Source organism: Ylistrum balloti, unplaced genomic scaffold (genome assembly GCF_031769215.1).
Source record: "Ylistrum balloti isolate Yb309-2 unplaced genomic scaffold, AGI_CSIRO_Ybal_v1 Utg369602, whole genome shotgun sequence".
Classification (NCBI taxonomy): domain Eukaryota; kingdom Metazoa; phylum Mollusca; class Bivalvia; order Pectinida; family Pectinidae; genus Ylistrum; species Ylistrum balloti.
The window spans coordinates 911,137-927,998 of NW_026781882.1; the positions used below are offsets into that span (position 1 = coordinate 911,137).

The 16,862-nt window shown below is 33.9% G+C and overlaps 1 protein-coding gene across 1 annotated transcript; it reads left to right on the forward strand.

The window, feature by feature from the left end:
- The first annotated feature begins 1,649 nt into the window (after positions 1-1,649).
- LOC132546143 (sodium-dependent multivitamin transporter-like) lies at positions 1,650-15,862 on the forward strand. The gene is made up of 16 exons (XM_060209845.1): positions 1,650-1,982; positions 2,747-2,815; positions 3,213-3,264; positions 3,553-3,620; positions 4,388-4,468; positions 4,738-4,811; positions 5,295-5,432; positions 5,604-5,739; positions 6,245-6,333; positions 9,107-9,219; positions 10,074-10,144; positions 11,490-11,576; positions 12,758-12,999; positions 13,683-13,783; positions 13,910-14,028; positions 15,791-15,862. Exons 1-16 carry the CDS (start codon positions 1,650-1,652, stop codon positions 15,860-15,862), a joined length of 1,845 nt encoding a protein of 614 aa, XP_060065828.1.
- The last annotated feature ends 1,000 nt before the right edge of the window (positions 15,863-16,862 follow it).

Below are 16,862 nucleotides of genomic sequence, written 5' to 3' on the forward strand. Positions count from 1 at the left end.
GTTTATTTTAACAACGTACCTATCGAACCTGTTGATTGGGTCGATTTCAACAACATGCCTACCGAACCTGTTGATTGGGCCGATTTCAACAACATGCCTAACACACATGTTTGGGTTGATTTCAACATCCTGGCACACCTGTTGGTTGAGGCGATTTCAACAATGTACCTTCCACGCCTGTTGGTTATGTTGATGACGACATTGTAACTAAGAAACCTTTTGATTTGGTTGATATCAACAACGCATCTACCACACCTGTTGGTTGGGTTGATATCAACAACGCACCTACCACACCTGTTGGTTGGGTTGATAACAACAACATACCTACCACACCTGTTGGTTGGGTGGATATCAACAACATGGCTAACACACCTTTCGGTTGGGTTGATTTCAACAACATGCCTGGGTTGATTTCAACAACATGCCTATCACACCTGTTTGTTGGGTTGATATCAACAACGCACCTGCCACACCTGTTGGTTGGGTTAATATCAACAACGCACCTACCACTCCTGTTGGTTGAGTTGATAACAACAACATACCTACCACACTTGTTGGTTGGGTTGATATCAACAACATGCCTAACATACCTGTTGGTTGGGTTGATATCAACAACATGCCTAACATACCTGTTGGTTGGGTTAATATCAACAACGTACCTACCACACCTGTTTGTTGGGTTGATATCAACAACACACCTACCACACCTGTTTGTTGGGATGATATCAACAACGCACCTACCACACCTGTTGGTTGGGTTAATATCAACAACGCACCTACCACTCCTGTTGGTTGGGTTGATAAAAACAACATGCCTACCACACCTGTTGGTTGGGTGGATATCAACAACATGCCTAACACACCTTTCGGTTGGGTTGATTTCAACAACATGCCTATCACACCTGTTGGTTGGGTTGATAACAACAACATACCTACCACACCTGTTGGTTGGGTTGATATCAACAACATACCTAACACACCTGTTGGTTGGGTTGATATCAACAACATGCCTAACACACCTGTTGGTTGGGTTGATATCAACAACATGCCTAACACACCTGTTTGTTGGGTTGATATCAACAACATACCTAAAACATACCTGTTGGTTGGGTTGATATCAACAACATACTTAACACACCTGTTGGTTGGGTTGATATCAACAACGTACCTACCACACCTGTTGGTTGGGTTGATATCCATACCTACCACACCTGTTGGTTGGGTTGATATCACCTTCTAATCACCACATTAATCGACATCTAAAAATGATCAAAATTATCGTATAATTATGGTGCCAATAACTTGTGACTTATCTACACTTTAGGAACGTTAATGTATCCTCAGATCAGTTAAATCATATATAGGAATATTACTTATACTGGTCCAACCCAATGATTTTAATTCAATGTGTGCTTCGTAATTCTTGCGGCTACTGTTTCTAAATTTCGCGATTAAAAGTTTGCAGGTACGTTGAAGTGATCGTGATAGACTTTTGCCGATATTGTACACTATCGAATTATGATTCCTGACACTGACGATCGCAAGGAAAAATGCAACAATGTTAGGTCGTTATTATTTTCTCTATCTCTTACAAATATTTTCGTTTTTATTTTCAGGAAATTAATTCCTAGGACTTCAAGAAACAAAAGATGGCATTTTTAAACTGGGCGGATTACACCGTGTTTGTTATAACGCTGTGTTTCTCGTTAGGAATAGGCCTTTTCTATTCTTTACGGGGACGCAAGCAAAAAACGACAAAGCAATTCATTTTAGGTGATGGAAATATGTGGACGTTTCCAGTGGCCTTATCGTTAATGGTTTCCTATGAATCTGGCATCATGATGTTGGGAGTTCCGGCGGAAGTGTACATGTACGGAATGCAGTGGTATATGTCAATTATAGGGATTTTTATAGCCCAGCTATTAACTCTCTATCTTATCATACCGTCACAAAAGAAACTCAACTTTACCAGCATGAACCAGGTAAATCTTTGAAAACTGCACGTCAGCACTAAAAATGACCACGAATAGTTTCTGCTTTCTTAACAAATTCAAATTTTCTTCGAAAAAATATTATGACACAAAACTCCGATTGGATAGACCCTGACAACAGGTCAGAGAATGATTTCGATATAAATGTAGGACCTACTGTATCATTATCATTATTCTTTTATTGCACAGACTCATAATTAGAATAATACATTTTATTTCAACATGTTCACCACAACAATTTAAATAATAAAAAGAAATCACACATCAGATCATATTGAAGGTTTAGCGGAGAAAAGTTGTGACAAAGGAATTTAATCCAGTCTATGTTTGATAATCGATAGAATGCACAGTACTATGATTGTAGTAAGAGACATTAAACAAACCAGGCGCAGTGTCCTATGTTCACATATCCCTACATTATATGCTTTTCAATACCACACGGTGTATTGATTCATGTATATTAGTCATAGTAATTTGATCAGGATGTAATTTTCTTTCCTAAACAGACATTTTCATTTGCGATTTCAACGTATCTACCATTTTCATTTGCGATTTCAACGTATCTACCACCCAATCAAAGGTAGTCGTCATATCTTCATGTTATGAAGGCATTACACAAACTAATTTGATAGAGAGCAAGCAAGATTAAGTTATGTAATAATCACAGTATGCACATAACTTATGTTTTTTGCGAGGTCGTTAAATCGCATTGAAAATTGAATCACATATGAATGATAATGATGTTGTTATTATAGTATTTCGAGCTACGCTTCAACTCCCATGGGATTCGAGTATTTGCAACAGTCATAGGCCTGCTTGCAAGGGTAAGATTCATACATATTCATCACATTATTGTCAGTGTCATAACCATACAAGACGTATTCAGTTCTGATTTGGAAAAAATTATCTTCGTTTTAAAGAAATGTTGCTCGATCAAAGAAATTATTGTTTATCAACAAAATCAGAAATGATATTTACTCCTACTCAAAGGACGTTTTACTTGAAGACTTAACAACACTTGCGGAAGATCCGCATTGTACTACTGTTTTCCCTTCGGTATGAAGTTATTCAACCGTTTACCTTAACAATATTACGAATTGTATCAATAATTTGTTAATCTAGGATAAAATGACCGAGGGAAAAATTGATTCCAAAGCAAAATAGTGTACGTTCTTTTCCAAATTTAAATAAGTATATTGTAATATATAATTTTGAATGCAGGCTAACTACCTCGGAAGCGTGTTATTTGTACCGGCTGTTACCTTAGAAATGGGTAAGGACTGAGTCACGGCACGTTGTTCCCCATAAGTAATCAAGTTGAAATCATTTTTGTAACAAATTTCTTAATAATATAGATATATATATTAGAATAAATAACTTAAAATCGGCATGAAATAAAACAACAGTAGAAGTACGTCTATAAATCGGTCCAAATAGTGGGGAAATACATCAGGTTAAAAAAAGGATGTTGTGTTAATAAATCCCGGCGACGATTTAACTGTGACCAATTTCAAAATGATGATAAAACGAAAATAAAATATACTAAATTTATCTGTTTCAGTTGCTGATATTCCAATGTGGACATCTATTGTTACACTGACAGTAATTGTTGTGATTTATACCGTTCTTGTAAGTACACCTCATCATCACCATGACAACTAGTGTTCTAGTGTATACCGTTCATGTAAGTACACATCATAATCACCATGACAACGACTAGTGTTCTAGTGTATACCGTTCTTGTAAGTACACCTCATCATCATCATGACGACTAGTGTAATTACACATCATCATCACCATGACAACAACTAGTGTTCTGGTGTATGCCGTTCTTGTAAGTACACCTCATAATCACCATGACAACGACTAGTGTTCTAGTGTATATAATGATTGTAAGTACACATCATCATCACCATGACAACAACTAGTGTTCTGGTGTATACCGTTCTTGTAAGTACACCTCATCATCACCATGACAACGGCTAGTGTTCTAGTGTATACCGTTTTTGTAAGTACACTTCATAATCACCATGACAACGACTAGTGTTCTAGTGTATATAATGATTGTAAGTACACATCATCATCACCATGACAACAACTAGTGTTCTGGTGTATACCGTTCTTGTAAGTACACCTCATCATCACCATGACAACGACTAGTGCTCTAGTGTATACCGTTTTTGTAAGTACACTTCATAATCACCATTACAACGACTAGTGTTCTGCTGTATATAATGATTGAATGTACACTTCATCATCACCATGACAACGACTAGTGTTCTGCTGTATATAATAATTGTAAGTACACTTCATCATCACATGGAAGGGTTTTGTTCTAGAATATCGAAAGTACAACTTGTCGTCTTTATTTTTAGTATCTGTTTGATTGATTATAGGGCGGATTCACAGCTGTGATATGGACAGACGTTTTTCAAGCAGTTCTCATGTTTGTTGCCATGTTCGCAACTCTCATCAAGGTAATGTCGATATGAACCATCGCCTTTGCTACCTTCAGTAATAGATATATTTTAAAAAGTTGTTCAGTAGGACATTTTTTTGCAGTGAAAGTAGATTGTTTTCACTTATACACATCTATTTACTTGTTTAGAATTTCGTATTAGATCTCATTTTTTTTCGGATAACATCTGTAATACAAATGTATCTTGTATGCATAATTGATGATCTAAAAATTACGTATGAAATACTACAATTTTCTGATCCGACTTTCGAATGAATTTGTAACAAGGGTACAATGGAAGCAGGTGGATTGACGAACACTTGGAGTATAGTGAATGATAAGGGAAGGTTCAACATGCTTGAGTAAGTGTTTTATCAATAGATAACATATGGTATGTACAAACAAGAACATTACGTGTTCTAATTTGTACATGCTTTCTATATTATACATATATCAAAAAGTGTAGTAGCAAATAGTCGATATGAATATAATATGACTGACAGATCGATAGAATGCCTCTCGATTATTTATCTGTCACCCAAATTGTATTATTTTAGACTGTATACTACCATCTGGTAACAGCCTTATACTTATGTATTTCAAGATGTGGTAAAGTTACATTTTATTAAATTGTCTGTATAAATACAGCTGTCATCCAAGAATGAATACCAGATTCAGGACATGTTCCGAAAGCATTTATTTACATCATTTTTGTTTATACTGGAGGATGACGAAAAGACACTTATTCTCATGTTTTATGCAGAATGCGTTACGTTTTTTGCTACGTGTCCTATAACGCTAACCACATCTTTATGAATCCTAAGTATTAAATCTCTGCCATTCAGTTTTAACCCAGATCCCACTCTACGTCAGTCCTTCTGGAGCCTTTTCATTGGTGGCATGATATACGGATTACGACTTCAGTTTAATCAAGCGACATTCCAGAGGGTCAAAGCAACTCCTACTGTGTCAACAGCGAAAAGGTAGAAGTAACCCTTCTTATGATTAACATATGATATAAATCTTTAAACTGCATTACTTAGGGTTTTGTCAAATCCGTGAATAAGATAACAAATGTCTAATATTAATGATACTGTCAGCGAATTACATTTAAAAATTTAATTTGAAATACCGAAATGTTTTGTTTGTTTTAGAATGTACCTCATTGCTGCTTTCCTGTCCATGTTCATAGCCGCATTAGCAGTAATGGAGGGAGCCATCATGTTTGCTTATTTTCAAACAAAAGGGTGCGATCCATTGGAAGCCAATCAAGTCCGAAATGAAAACCAGGTACAGACACACACGCCAATTTAGTCGGTAGCTCTAAATGGATTAAAATACATTTTGTATAATGTATACTCGTTACAATTAATGCTCTCATTCCTTGACCACACGTCTTCTGTTACACTGTTTATATATTCATGCCATGTTCTTTTATTCAATAGGATAGTGTCACGGTTCAGAAGAAAAATGTCCTCGATGTTCTTCTAAAATTATCAGACATATGAAAACTACGACGTATATTGAATTCTGGGGATAGCGCACCTCTCCATCTAGATTTTGACTTTTCTTTCGATTACTTTTCTCAGTCGCCTCCCAGACCTCCAAATTTAGGCCCTTGGCATCACTGACGAGTCCTTGAATTACGAAACAGCTGCTGTATGGTACATTTTTTAACTATAGTATGACTCGACTTTATGTATCCTAACCCTATTTTTTTTGAAAATATGTCATTAATTTGTGTGAACATTAATATAACATTTTTTTTTAAAATGTCGTTTTTTTGGTTTTGCAGTTAATAGCAATGTTGGTTAGAGACATATTTAAGAATACACCTTGTCTTCCGGGACTGTTCTTAGCGGCGCTATTCAGTGCTTCACTCAGGTAATTAAAGATATGTCATTGATTAATTCGGCAATTACGACACCAGTGTATCCTTTACTGATATATTAATATCTAGGTTCATATCGATACATTTGTGACCAGTAAGTTGGCAAATGGTTTGAAAAAACGTCACGTGCGGTCCATGTGACTACATTGTGTCATCATTGCCGGCGTCCGATTTTTTACCTGCAGGACTGCAAATTACGGATATATAAGGATATGGCACGGAAACGGAGATATTTATCATACAATGATATACTGCACTGTGCTTGTGTTTGAGGTAGTCTTACTGGATTCCAATATGAATTTTAAGCACGAAATATTCTGCAATTTTGTTCAGAATGGTTGAGAAATAGACAATAAAGAAAACGAATATCTTACACTTGTGGAAGAACGATGGAAGTTCTGAAACTTTGTTTCTAAGGAAGAGGATACTGCAGTTATACCACGAGATATAGTGAATGGGACGTTTCTTCATTTTCTGATTGGTAAGTGCAAATGGTGTTTGATTTGAATGGCCTGTAATTGTGATATGTATGAATAGATCGTGTATTTTTTCCTTGTCGATATATCATATGACTGATTTGTGTATCAATATGGTTTAGAAAAGTGTTTATTGACATGTTTCAGAGAAGAAAACAAATGATGGAGTGACGCTCTGACCAGTGATTATAGGCATCCTAAAGATTCTAAACCAAAAATTGTTCGGTTTCATCAAATACACTTTGATTCGCGTCATCGGAAGGATTTACAAGTTTCATGAGCGCGATTCCTGTCATTTTACACAGGAGAAATCAACTTTATTGTTGAATGATTTTATTTACGTTCAGAAAATGTCATTTTGTGGTCAGTCTGTAACATCTGATTTTGTTGTAAAGAATGCTAATACACAATGTAAAACGATACCATTCACGATATTTTATGTATCTGATTTCTTTTTATATGTTCATATTAAGTGAACAAAATACGAATTTGGATAGTTAAATTTAAACTGTAATAAATAATGAAAATTAGAGATTTATAAGCATTTTATAGCCTATTACCTATTTTTCCCTAGTCCCGACAATATTCACTGTTATTAGAATGGACATGGTAAATAGTTTATATTCTTTTTTGATGTTATCATTTTCTCAACAATTTTTACACAATATAATAAAATTTTCAATTAGTTAATTGTCTGTATGTACTGTTTTTAAGCTAGTTGTAAACTGACACACCCAAATCAGATGTGTATCTCTGTTAAAGCCCAGTGATGTGGCCGACACCATAGCCGATTCATCTGCTTATCATACCACTAAATTCTGTCTTTCATTTCCAACATGTGGTATGTTTTATTGTCTTGCATACATTTATAATTTTTTAAACTCCCGAAAGAAGCCAGCAAGTGAAATCAGCTGAATAAACAGTCAGTATTAAAATGTTTAAAAGAGAGAGAGAGAGAGAAAAGTATTCGTTACTTATCTTATTCTATTACACACAATAAAATGATTGGTAATATGTACTCTTAAAACGCCTTGCAATGCCGAATTGACAAGATAATTGGCGAAAAGTTGTGTTAATCAGCTGGCGCTGGACAAATATCAGTGGCACTGCGACCTGATTGAATACCGCAGAATAAACTCTTCATCTTTAATCAAATATTAAAAAGATAACAATTACACCTAAGTACATGTCGCTTTCTTTAGATCAAACACAGAAATTTCTTCCGTTCCGGTCCCATCTTCCAACAGACATAGACCTCTAATTTTATTAGCCTATCTTTATATATCAATTAGCTGAAGCTGCACCATCAAACGACTGGTCATTATTACATTTCGCAAGTGTAGGTAAAAAACATAACTTGTTTCAATCACCAGAGGGGAATTAATTCGATTTTGTTTCCAACCCAAACCAAAAAAATAAATGTTTCAGACAACGCGATACTGATTTGTTGCGATAATCGTACTCGCAACATATATTAGGTCCGCTGAATCTCAAGTGACTTATTGCAATCGCCCTTTGTCCGTCGCCACGCATCCATACACTAAAGACAATTTCAACTTCTTTTCAAATAGCATGAATCGATTTTGATGACACTGGAGAAATCTTCCATGGCCAAAGATGAATTGAATTCGTAAATTACATAGTCTTTACCCCACAGGGGATCTGAGGTAGTCACGTTTACTAAGATCTATACAGGAAAATATTTTGAGCGTAACTTGTTTTCGACTGCAAAATAATGAAAATTTATTTAGATCTATTAGTATAAACTGATAATGACCCCTAGGTCTTGTTGAGCTGAACCAAGAGGTTGAATTGACTTAAATTACAAAAAAATGCACATATTAAGACCCACCGTTAAGTTAATACAATAAAATAGATTTTTAGATGCTTTACTGAAATTCATGCTCCATGACCTTACTTTATTCCCTAGGGAGCAGTTATATTTTACTGTTAGTTTTACAGGAAACTTTCAGTTTTGGAAACATAATTTTATTATTTCGCATGGGAAAATATACAGCTTTGTCAGAACTATTAACATAGGATGCATTTGCTGTTTTGAACACTTAAAATTTGAAATACATATACGACGTCGTTTAAGTTAATTCACTTTGTTCATAAGATGACTTATGACCTATGAATCTCTTGTAATTCATTGTTTCTCTGTGGAGGCAGATATACCTTCAGATGTCAAGTGAGAGAAGTTATTGAAAGGTTCAAAATAGTCCATGTCATTTATGGTAAACTTCTGTAGGGACGTGTTTTATTTCATACTAACACCATTTACTTGTAGTACCATGTCATCAGTATTAAGTGCGATGTCGGCCATGTTCTGGGAGGATATCGTGAAACCACACACCAAACCCATGTCTGACCAACGAGCAATACGAATTGCACAATTTTCAGGTGAATTCTTTGATAATGTCTTCATGGTACTTTATTTTGAGGTTTTATGTTCTTGAGAACTGAAATAAGATATTTCAAATTTCGAATATTTTTCTAATTGTGAACTGATAAAAATGCATTATAAATTACTCACGAAACGAATTTATATATCATTATGTAATATAAGGAACACATTTTAAACATTTATTTTTATGTATAAGTAGAAATGATAATATACTCTTCAAAGTGGTCACCGCTAGAGAAGATGTCCATTTTCCGATAGATTTGATCATAGTACAAAATTTACATTTTCTGTTTCTAATTAAATACTATATTCCACTGACTTCCAAAAAATGCCTAATTACATCAATAATGAAGGAAGTCCTCATCTGATCAAACTTGTCAGACATGGTAAAAACAAAATCATCCGCATTCTTCTGGATTCTTGTTAAGTACTGATGTTGGATAGGTAAAGTACTGCAGTCTCTCTAAGTATAAAATTTCAGTGCTTGCAATAACATGGAGATATTTGCAAGATATCTACGTTTGCTTATGATCCAGTTATGTGAGAAATTGAAAAAAAAATGAATTAATCTCGCCCGGTAAATTATTTTACCACAGTTGGCGCACTCTTCGTTTGCTGTAGCCTAGATTTTAATACACATCGTCAGTGTTCAACATAAGAAAGTATTCCCGTGGCCAATCTTAACACTCCATCGTCCAATATGGTAAAGAAAAAAAGAACAGAGATCAATTTGAAAATTGAAAGTTCGCATATATGTTATATATGAGCGGTGAACACTTTTAACGTTGTTTTCATTTTTTCTACATAAGTATGATAGGTCAAGAGTTAACGTTTTACTTATCATTTTCAGTGCTACTGTTTGGTGTATTGGCAGTAGTCATTGCCTTCGGTATATCTGGTATCGACGGACCTGTGTCCCAGGTATGTAATGTTACCATTTTTAGATGAAGACCTCCAAGAAAAATCTCATCTCACATTGATATGTATTGATGCATTTCTTATGAAACATTTTGATATATTATAATAAGAGTCGAGTTGTTATGCATTATCTCTGGCTTTGTGATTAAAATCAATAAGTTTTTTTGACAAATATTTTCGAACAATAAAACAAATGTAAAAAAATCTGATTGTCAAGGATTGTTTGTAGTTGTACATATCGGGAAATGGTGTATGTCAGATATAATCAGCTGTTGTACGCAGGTATAATGCGATTTCGATATTTTTCTTTATCACTTTAGAATATCTTGTCGTGTCTTCGGTTTACTATGTAGGCCCTAAACCATCACTGGCGAGTCCTAGAAGGACGAAACAGCTGTAGGATGCAGCAACACTGACGAGTCCTAGAAGGAGGAAAGAGCTGTTTCTATTCTAACTCAAAATTGTACTAAATGATACTATTCGCGTATATGTCTTATGTACAGTTTTTAGGTTTCACAAACTGACAGGTATTTTCTCCGGCCGAAGCTTTCTTGGGGAATGTATAGAACGTTACGTTACCGTTGTGTATTAATGTGCAAATTCTGTTACACAAGAATAGAATATTATTGTCGGTCCACAATATCTTTATCAGATGTAAGCGTCTGGATTTATAGATAGTTACTTCTCCTTGCTAAGCAGTAGTGTATAGACGATATTGAAGTAGAGCTGTTGTTAAGACTGTGATGAATTTCGACGGTCTTAGTCTAGATCTTATGAGGAAATGTTGTATTTCATTCTGATATGCAGTGAGATTTGTTGTATGTCAGGTGGTTTCTTGTTGTTTAAGTTATTCTCAAAAGGGACATGCCATTACTTGGATTAACTACGTTTTACATGACAGATGTGGTCAGTGAAGCAAAAGATGTTAATATTTAAAAATATCGGTTATTATTCCCATAGTACTTTATCATGAGTCTGTTTGTTAATAACACATTGTTGATATTTTGCTCTCGCTATGTCGATTCTGAGTTCGAATTACCAAACCGTTTGTTGTTAAAGTATCTTCTTCCTTGTATTTCGTACTCGTTCTTGCTGGTATTGATAAACATATTTTTATATCATCTTAACCAAACCAATAATCTGTAACAGGACTTCACAATAACGACAATCACAAAACAGAACGATAAAATAGTAATTGCATAAGAAATGTTTAACGGAAACTGTTAACTGTCAATAATAATGAAACAACATTGTTAAATTGTATATCTATGGAACCTGCTCATATATAAATGATTGCTTACGATATTTGTTAATGTCAATTCATTAATGTCGATACATTTCTCTACAGATATTGGATACTACCGGATCATGTCTGGAAGGTGCCATCGCTGGACTGTTTATACTAGGGTGGTTTAATCCGAAAGCTAATGTAAAGGTAAGTTGTACATACGATTTATCGGAATGATCACTTAAAGACTGGTTTAGGAATATATATGCATAAATGAGCAATATAGTAGAATTAAAAAATAATCATATTTTTTTAAAAAAAATAAAGCAATTATATCACATGATGAAAAAGAAAGATGACAATTGTGATTCCTTAAGAATCATTTTTTATCTTAAACTTCTGATTAATTTAATTGAATTTTTTTACTGCAGTGAAATGTTTTTATTGTATACACACATAAATATAGTTAAAACTTCATAACTTACGTACTGTAATGAAAGGATGTTTCATTTCTTCTTTGCTTCTTCTTTGACTGGTGACTAGCTTTGCCTTGAAATGTCTGGAATTAGTAGTTAAAATGTAATGGGAAATTCTGAACTGGAGCCACTGTAGTCTAGTATTTTTCGTTACCTTAAACGGCATTTTGTAGAAAGCTTCTCTGTCTTAAAATATGGATATAAAATAGAATTATAGGCCGCACAACAGTATTCTCTATGAATAGTTTATCAGACAAAACTTTTGACTTAAGATATGCTCCCTTGATATTTATAAAAAGAAATATTGGTCACATTGTATGCCTGCAAACAATCCAGGAGCCTTAGAAAATTATCTATGTTACCATCCTCTAGCTTGTCTGATATAGTTCTTACACCTCTGCTGTTTTCCGGATATAGATATATTCCTATTGAACCATATAGGTATTTCCAACAATGACTTTTCCATTCTAATACTCATTTCTTTTAAAATCTGTAATGTATACCACGCTCTAAAACATCTTTCTAGGATTTATTATTAGTAATTTTGACATTTTTGTACATACCCACATCCAACATTTAGTAGGACATCAATGTTTACACAAGTCTTTAATATTGAGGACCACTTACCTGATGTATGATATAGTCTTCTAGCCCAACTCAGTTTCAATTCATCTGCAAAAGCCCTTATATTGACCATTTTAAATCCACCATTCATATACTCTTGCACAACAGTATTTCATTTAATTTTATCTACTAAGTATATTTTTCCTATTGCTCCATTCCTCTAAATTTGATTATTCTGAACTTATGCATGTATTACAGATTTGAAATTAATGCAAGAAAATGTTATTCATGATGCTTAATAGCCTTAAAGTCTTAAAACATTATAAATTGATATTCATATTATCACAGGGTGCAATAGTCGGCGCAGTGGTGTGCGTCCTTGTTGTGGGTTGGATATCATTCGGAAAGTTGATTTCGGCAGGAGCACGTCTAAATCCAAAATTAGAGCCGGCTTCAACAGAAAACTGTGCAATGTTCAACACATCAGGAATCATTAATTCAACTACCTATCAATATATATCAGCGGGGACAATGTTAAATGATTCAAAAATTGTAGTAGAAGTTACCCCTACACCAGTTCATTACGGACCGTAAGTTATAACAATATTAATCATGTATTATTTCAAAATATTATGATTGAAAATTTAGCGAATCACAACTAGTGTTGTCACTGATTTTTTATGAAAATGTATATGCATAGGTATTACTAATAATATACATAGATGTTTTATACTCGTTATAAGTCTTCGCACGTGCTTTAACTGTCACGAACTACACATAATTTCTACATATTCTATGTAGGTATAATTTACTCAATATATATTTTACACGTAACTCAATATAAAATACTTTTTTTAATTTACAGAAGAGACCAAGATTTAACTTACACAGTCGATCTTTTGTGTCAATATTCGATAAGTTACTTACTCTGCACGGTACATAATTTGTATCGATTAACAGTCCAGATAAATTTTCATTTTATCAACATTGTATTTTCTGGACAAGGTATAGATATTCTGTGCTCGGTACATATTTTGCATCAACAGACGAGGCCTAAATCAAATTTCACATAATCATCATTGTATTTTAATGCAAGATCTAGATAAACTGTACTCGACACACATTTTGTATGAACACAAGAGCCTAACTAAAATGTCACCTTATAATTGTCATATTTTCAGGCAAGGTCCGAATAGATTATACTCGATACATATTTGTGTATCAATAGACGAGATCTCTATAACATTTCACCTGATCATTATTATATTTTCAGTCAAGGTCTGGATATATTGTACTCTCTATCCTATAAATGGCTGGCGCCACTCGGTATCTGTTTGGTGCTTGTGATTGGATCATTTGTTAGTCGTCTACAAGGTAAGTTAAAATAATGTACTTTATTGAAATTTAAAAAAGAAAATGAATGTATCTCCTTAACGCAACTAACATGAATCTATACTTCGTTAAGACACCGTTTGATACAGGTAATTCTGTTTTCAGCAGCTCAGAAACCTGTCGACTCGGCATTGGTTGTACCATTATATGACTACCTCATGCGTTGCTGTATCTTCAATTCATGTAGAAAATCTCAGCGTGGAAATACGTATACAGGGTCAGAAAAGGTAGGTATTCATTGAAACTGCATTCAAGATAAACATTTTATCTTTTGTTTAAGGTAATAAATGTGATAAAGAGTATTTGTGTCTAATTTGTCAGCACAGTCGCGAAACATATAAAATATAATGATATAACAATAATTTTAAGATAATGTTTAGAATATATATACGTTAATGTTAACATAAGATTGCATGTACATTACAGCAGAAATAAGGTCACAGATACAGGAAAATATTGACTTCTTTTTCTGTTCATGTACGTGTTAATATCTCTACTATATCAGATTGTTTTAATGACAGTTACATGATTACATACTATCTAAAGTATCGTATAAGATGCACTCTTATGAAATCAAACAGGAATTGCGTTACTAAATAGCAGTATTATAACGCCTTTTCTGGGTCGAAATTCTCCTGTCTTTTTAGGACTGATATTTAAGACATTTCCATTTATTTCCTGACTAATACAAGTAGTGTAGTTTCTGCTTATATGGTAATTCCAAGACAGTTTCCTTGTGTGTGCGTGGGAAATTCATTCATGTTTGGGAAAAGCCTGTGACATGTTCATGTAAGTAAGAAGCTGAATACCACGTTATAGTGCTTCTACATTGCATTACACTGCCAACAGTTCCCACTTAATGACATTATACTAACAACAGGCATGCCACTTATAGCCGTATTACAAGACTGAGTGCTATTTAGCCGTTTAAAAAAGAATCGGATGTGTCTCGGTTATAAAACACCACCCAAAGTCTTCCTCAAAATGACAAATAATTATTTAAAGTCTTAGTGAGGTAGAGTTAACGGAATCAGTAGAAATAGTAGTTTAGAAAGAAACAAAAGTTCAGATATGATATATAACAAGCGTAAATCATAAGACTTACTTATTCAGAAGCCTGTTTGTATCAACCTATCAAATAATACGCCTTATTTATACAGAAGCCTGATGTTTGTATCAGCCTTGTCCAATCATACGCCTTACTTATACAGAAGCCTGATGTTTGTATCAGCCTTGTCCAATCATACGCCTTACTTATACAGAAACATGTTGGTTGTATCAGCCTTGTCCAATCATACGCCTTACTTATACAGAAGCCTGATGTTTGTATCAGCCTTGTCCAATCATACGCCTTACTTATACAGAAACATGTTTGATGTATCCACCTATATAATAATACGCCTTACTTATACAGAAACATGTTTGATGTATAAACCTTGTCCAATAATAGGCCTTATTCATACAGAAGCATGATGTTTGTATCAACCTATATCATAATATGCCTTACTTATACAGAAGCCTGATGTTTGTATCAGCCTTGTCCAATCATACGCCTTACTTATACAGAAACATGTTTGATGTATCCACCTATATAATAATACGCCTTACTTATACAGAAACATGTTTGATGTATAAACCTTGTCCAATAATACGCCTTATTCATACAGAAGCATGATGTTTGTATCAGCTTATATAATAATACGCCTTACTTATACGGAAACATGTTGTTTGTATCAACCTATATCATAATATGCCTTACTTATACAGAAGCCTGATGGTTGTATCAGCTTTGTCCAATAATACGCCTTATTCATACAGAAACATGTTGTTTGTATCAACCTTGTCCAATAATACGCCTTACTTATACAGAAACATCTTTGATGTATCATCCTTGCCCAATAATATGTCAACAGATTTGAGTAAAACCAATTTCCCCCTCTATATTTAGTGTTTTTGCCTTGAGTTGATCGATTTGTATTTTTGTAACAGGTAATAACGGAAGATGAAGCTGAAACAATGGTTGAGATGGTACCAGATACAGAAGTAATCAATAGAAGATAACCATACTTATTATTTTGTCTATTTCTTTTTAATTAGTCTTATTTATTTTTTTAATTAGTCTTATTTATTTTTTTAATTAGTCTTATTTATTTTTTTAATTAGTCTTATTTATTTTTTGAAATATTTATTTCAAAGCGTGTTTAAATTTATACATGTACCTCATTTCTCTTGTCTTTCATTTTGATGTTATCTCAAGCGATTTTCTTTTTTCTTTCTTTTTATATGCAAGCTGATATAACAATCATAAGTATCACATAAACTACAGCGAGACCTCGATGTCAAAACCATATTGAGGACTCGGTATATCATCAATGGCGAGGAGCAGATAAACTGCCAAGGGCCGTAACTCTGTTGAACTCAATATTTATACGGTATACTTTATAAAAAAGTATTCTGCACATCTCCATGTTAAGGTTACTAATTATATTGACAAACATTCTAAGTTTATTTGTATAATTGTTATACATCATACAACCAACATCACATCTCTTTCTGTCACATACGTTTCAGTCGATGAATTAAAAGAATTATACATTATGATAATAATAAATAAGTATTCCTACACTTAGGCCGTTTTCATTTATTGATTGCATTGAAACGTAGTTTAATGTATATTTATTTCTTTCTGTGTGATATATATCCAATTGCATGTCGTATGAGACGAATAAATTTGTGATCCCATTTTAGACTTGATCTTAAATTGTCTTATTATGAATTTTGGATACTGAAGACACAAACAGTGAGTGTATCCCACTGGTAACGATCGAACCAGAGCACTGCCTTTGGGCTCCCAGCAGATTTGAGGTTTACTATTCCAGCCAATAAATTAAAACATATTTTCCTGTTAATATTAGAATCTTTATCCTTCCATTCTTCTCCTGTCTTCCCTGTCATTCTTTGCCTTGTTGTCTGCCGTTGTAATCTCAATGGACACAGATTATCAATTTACGAGGTCGAAAAATGATAAAAAAAGTCACTCGAACAAAAATAAACCATAAAT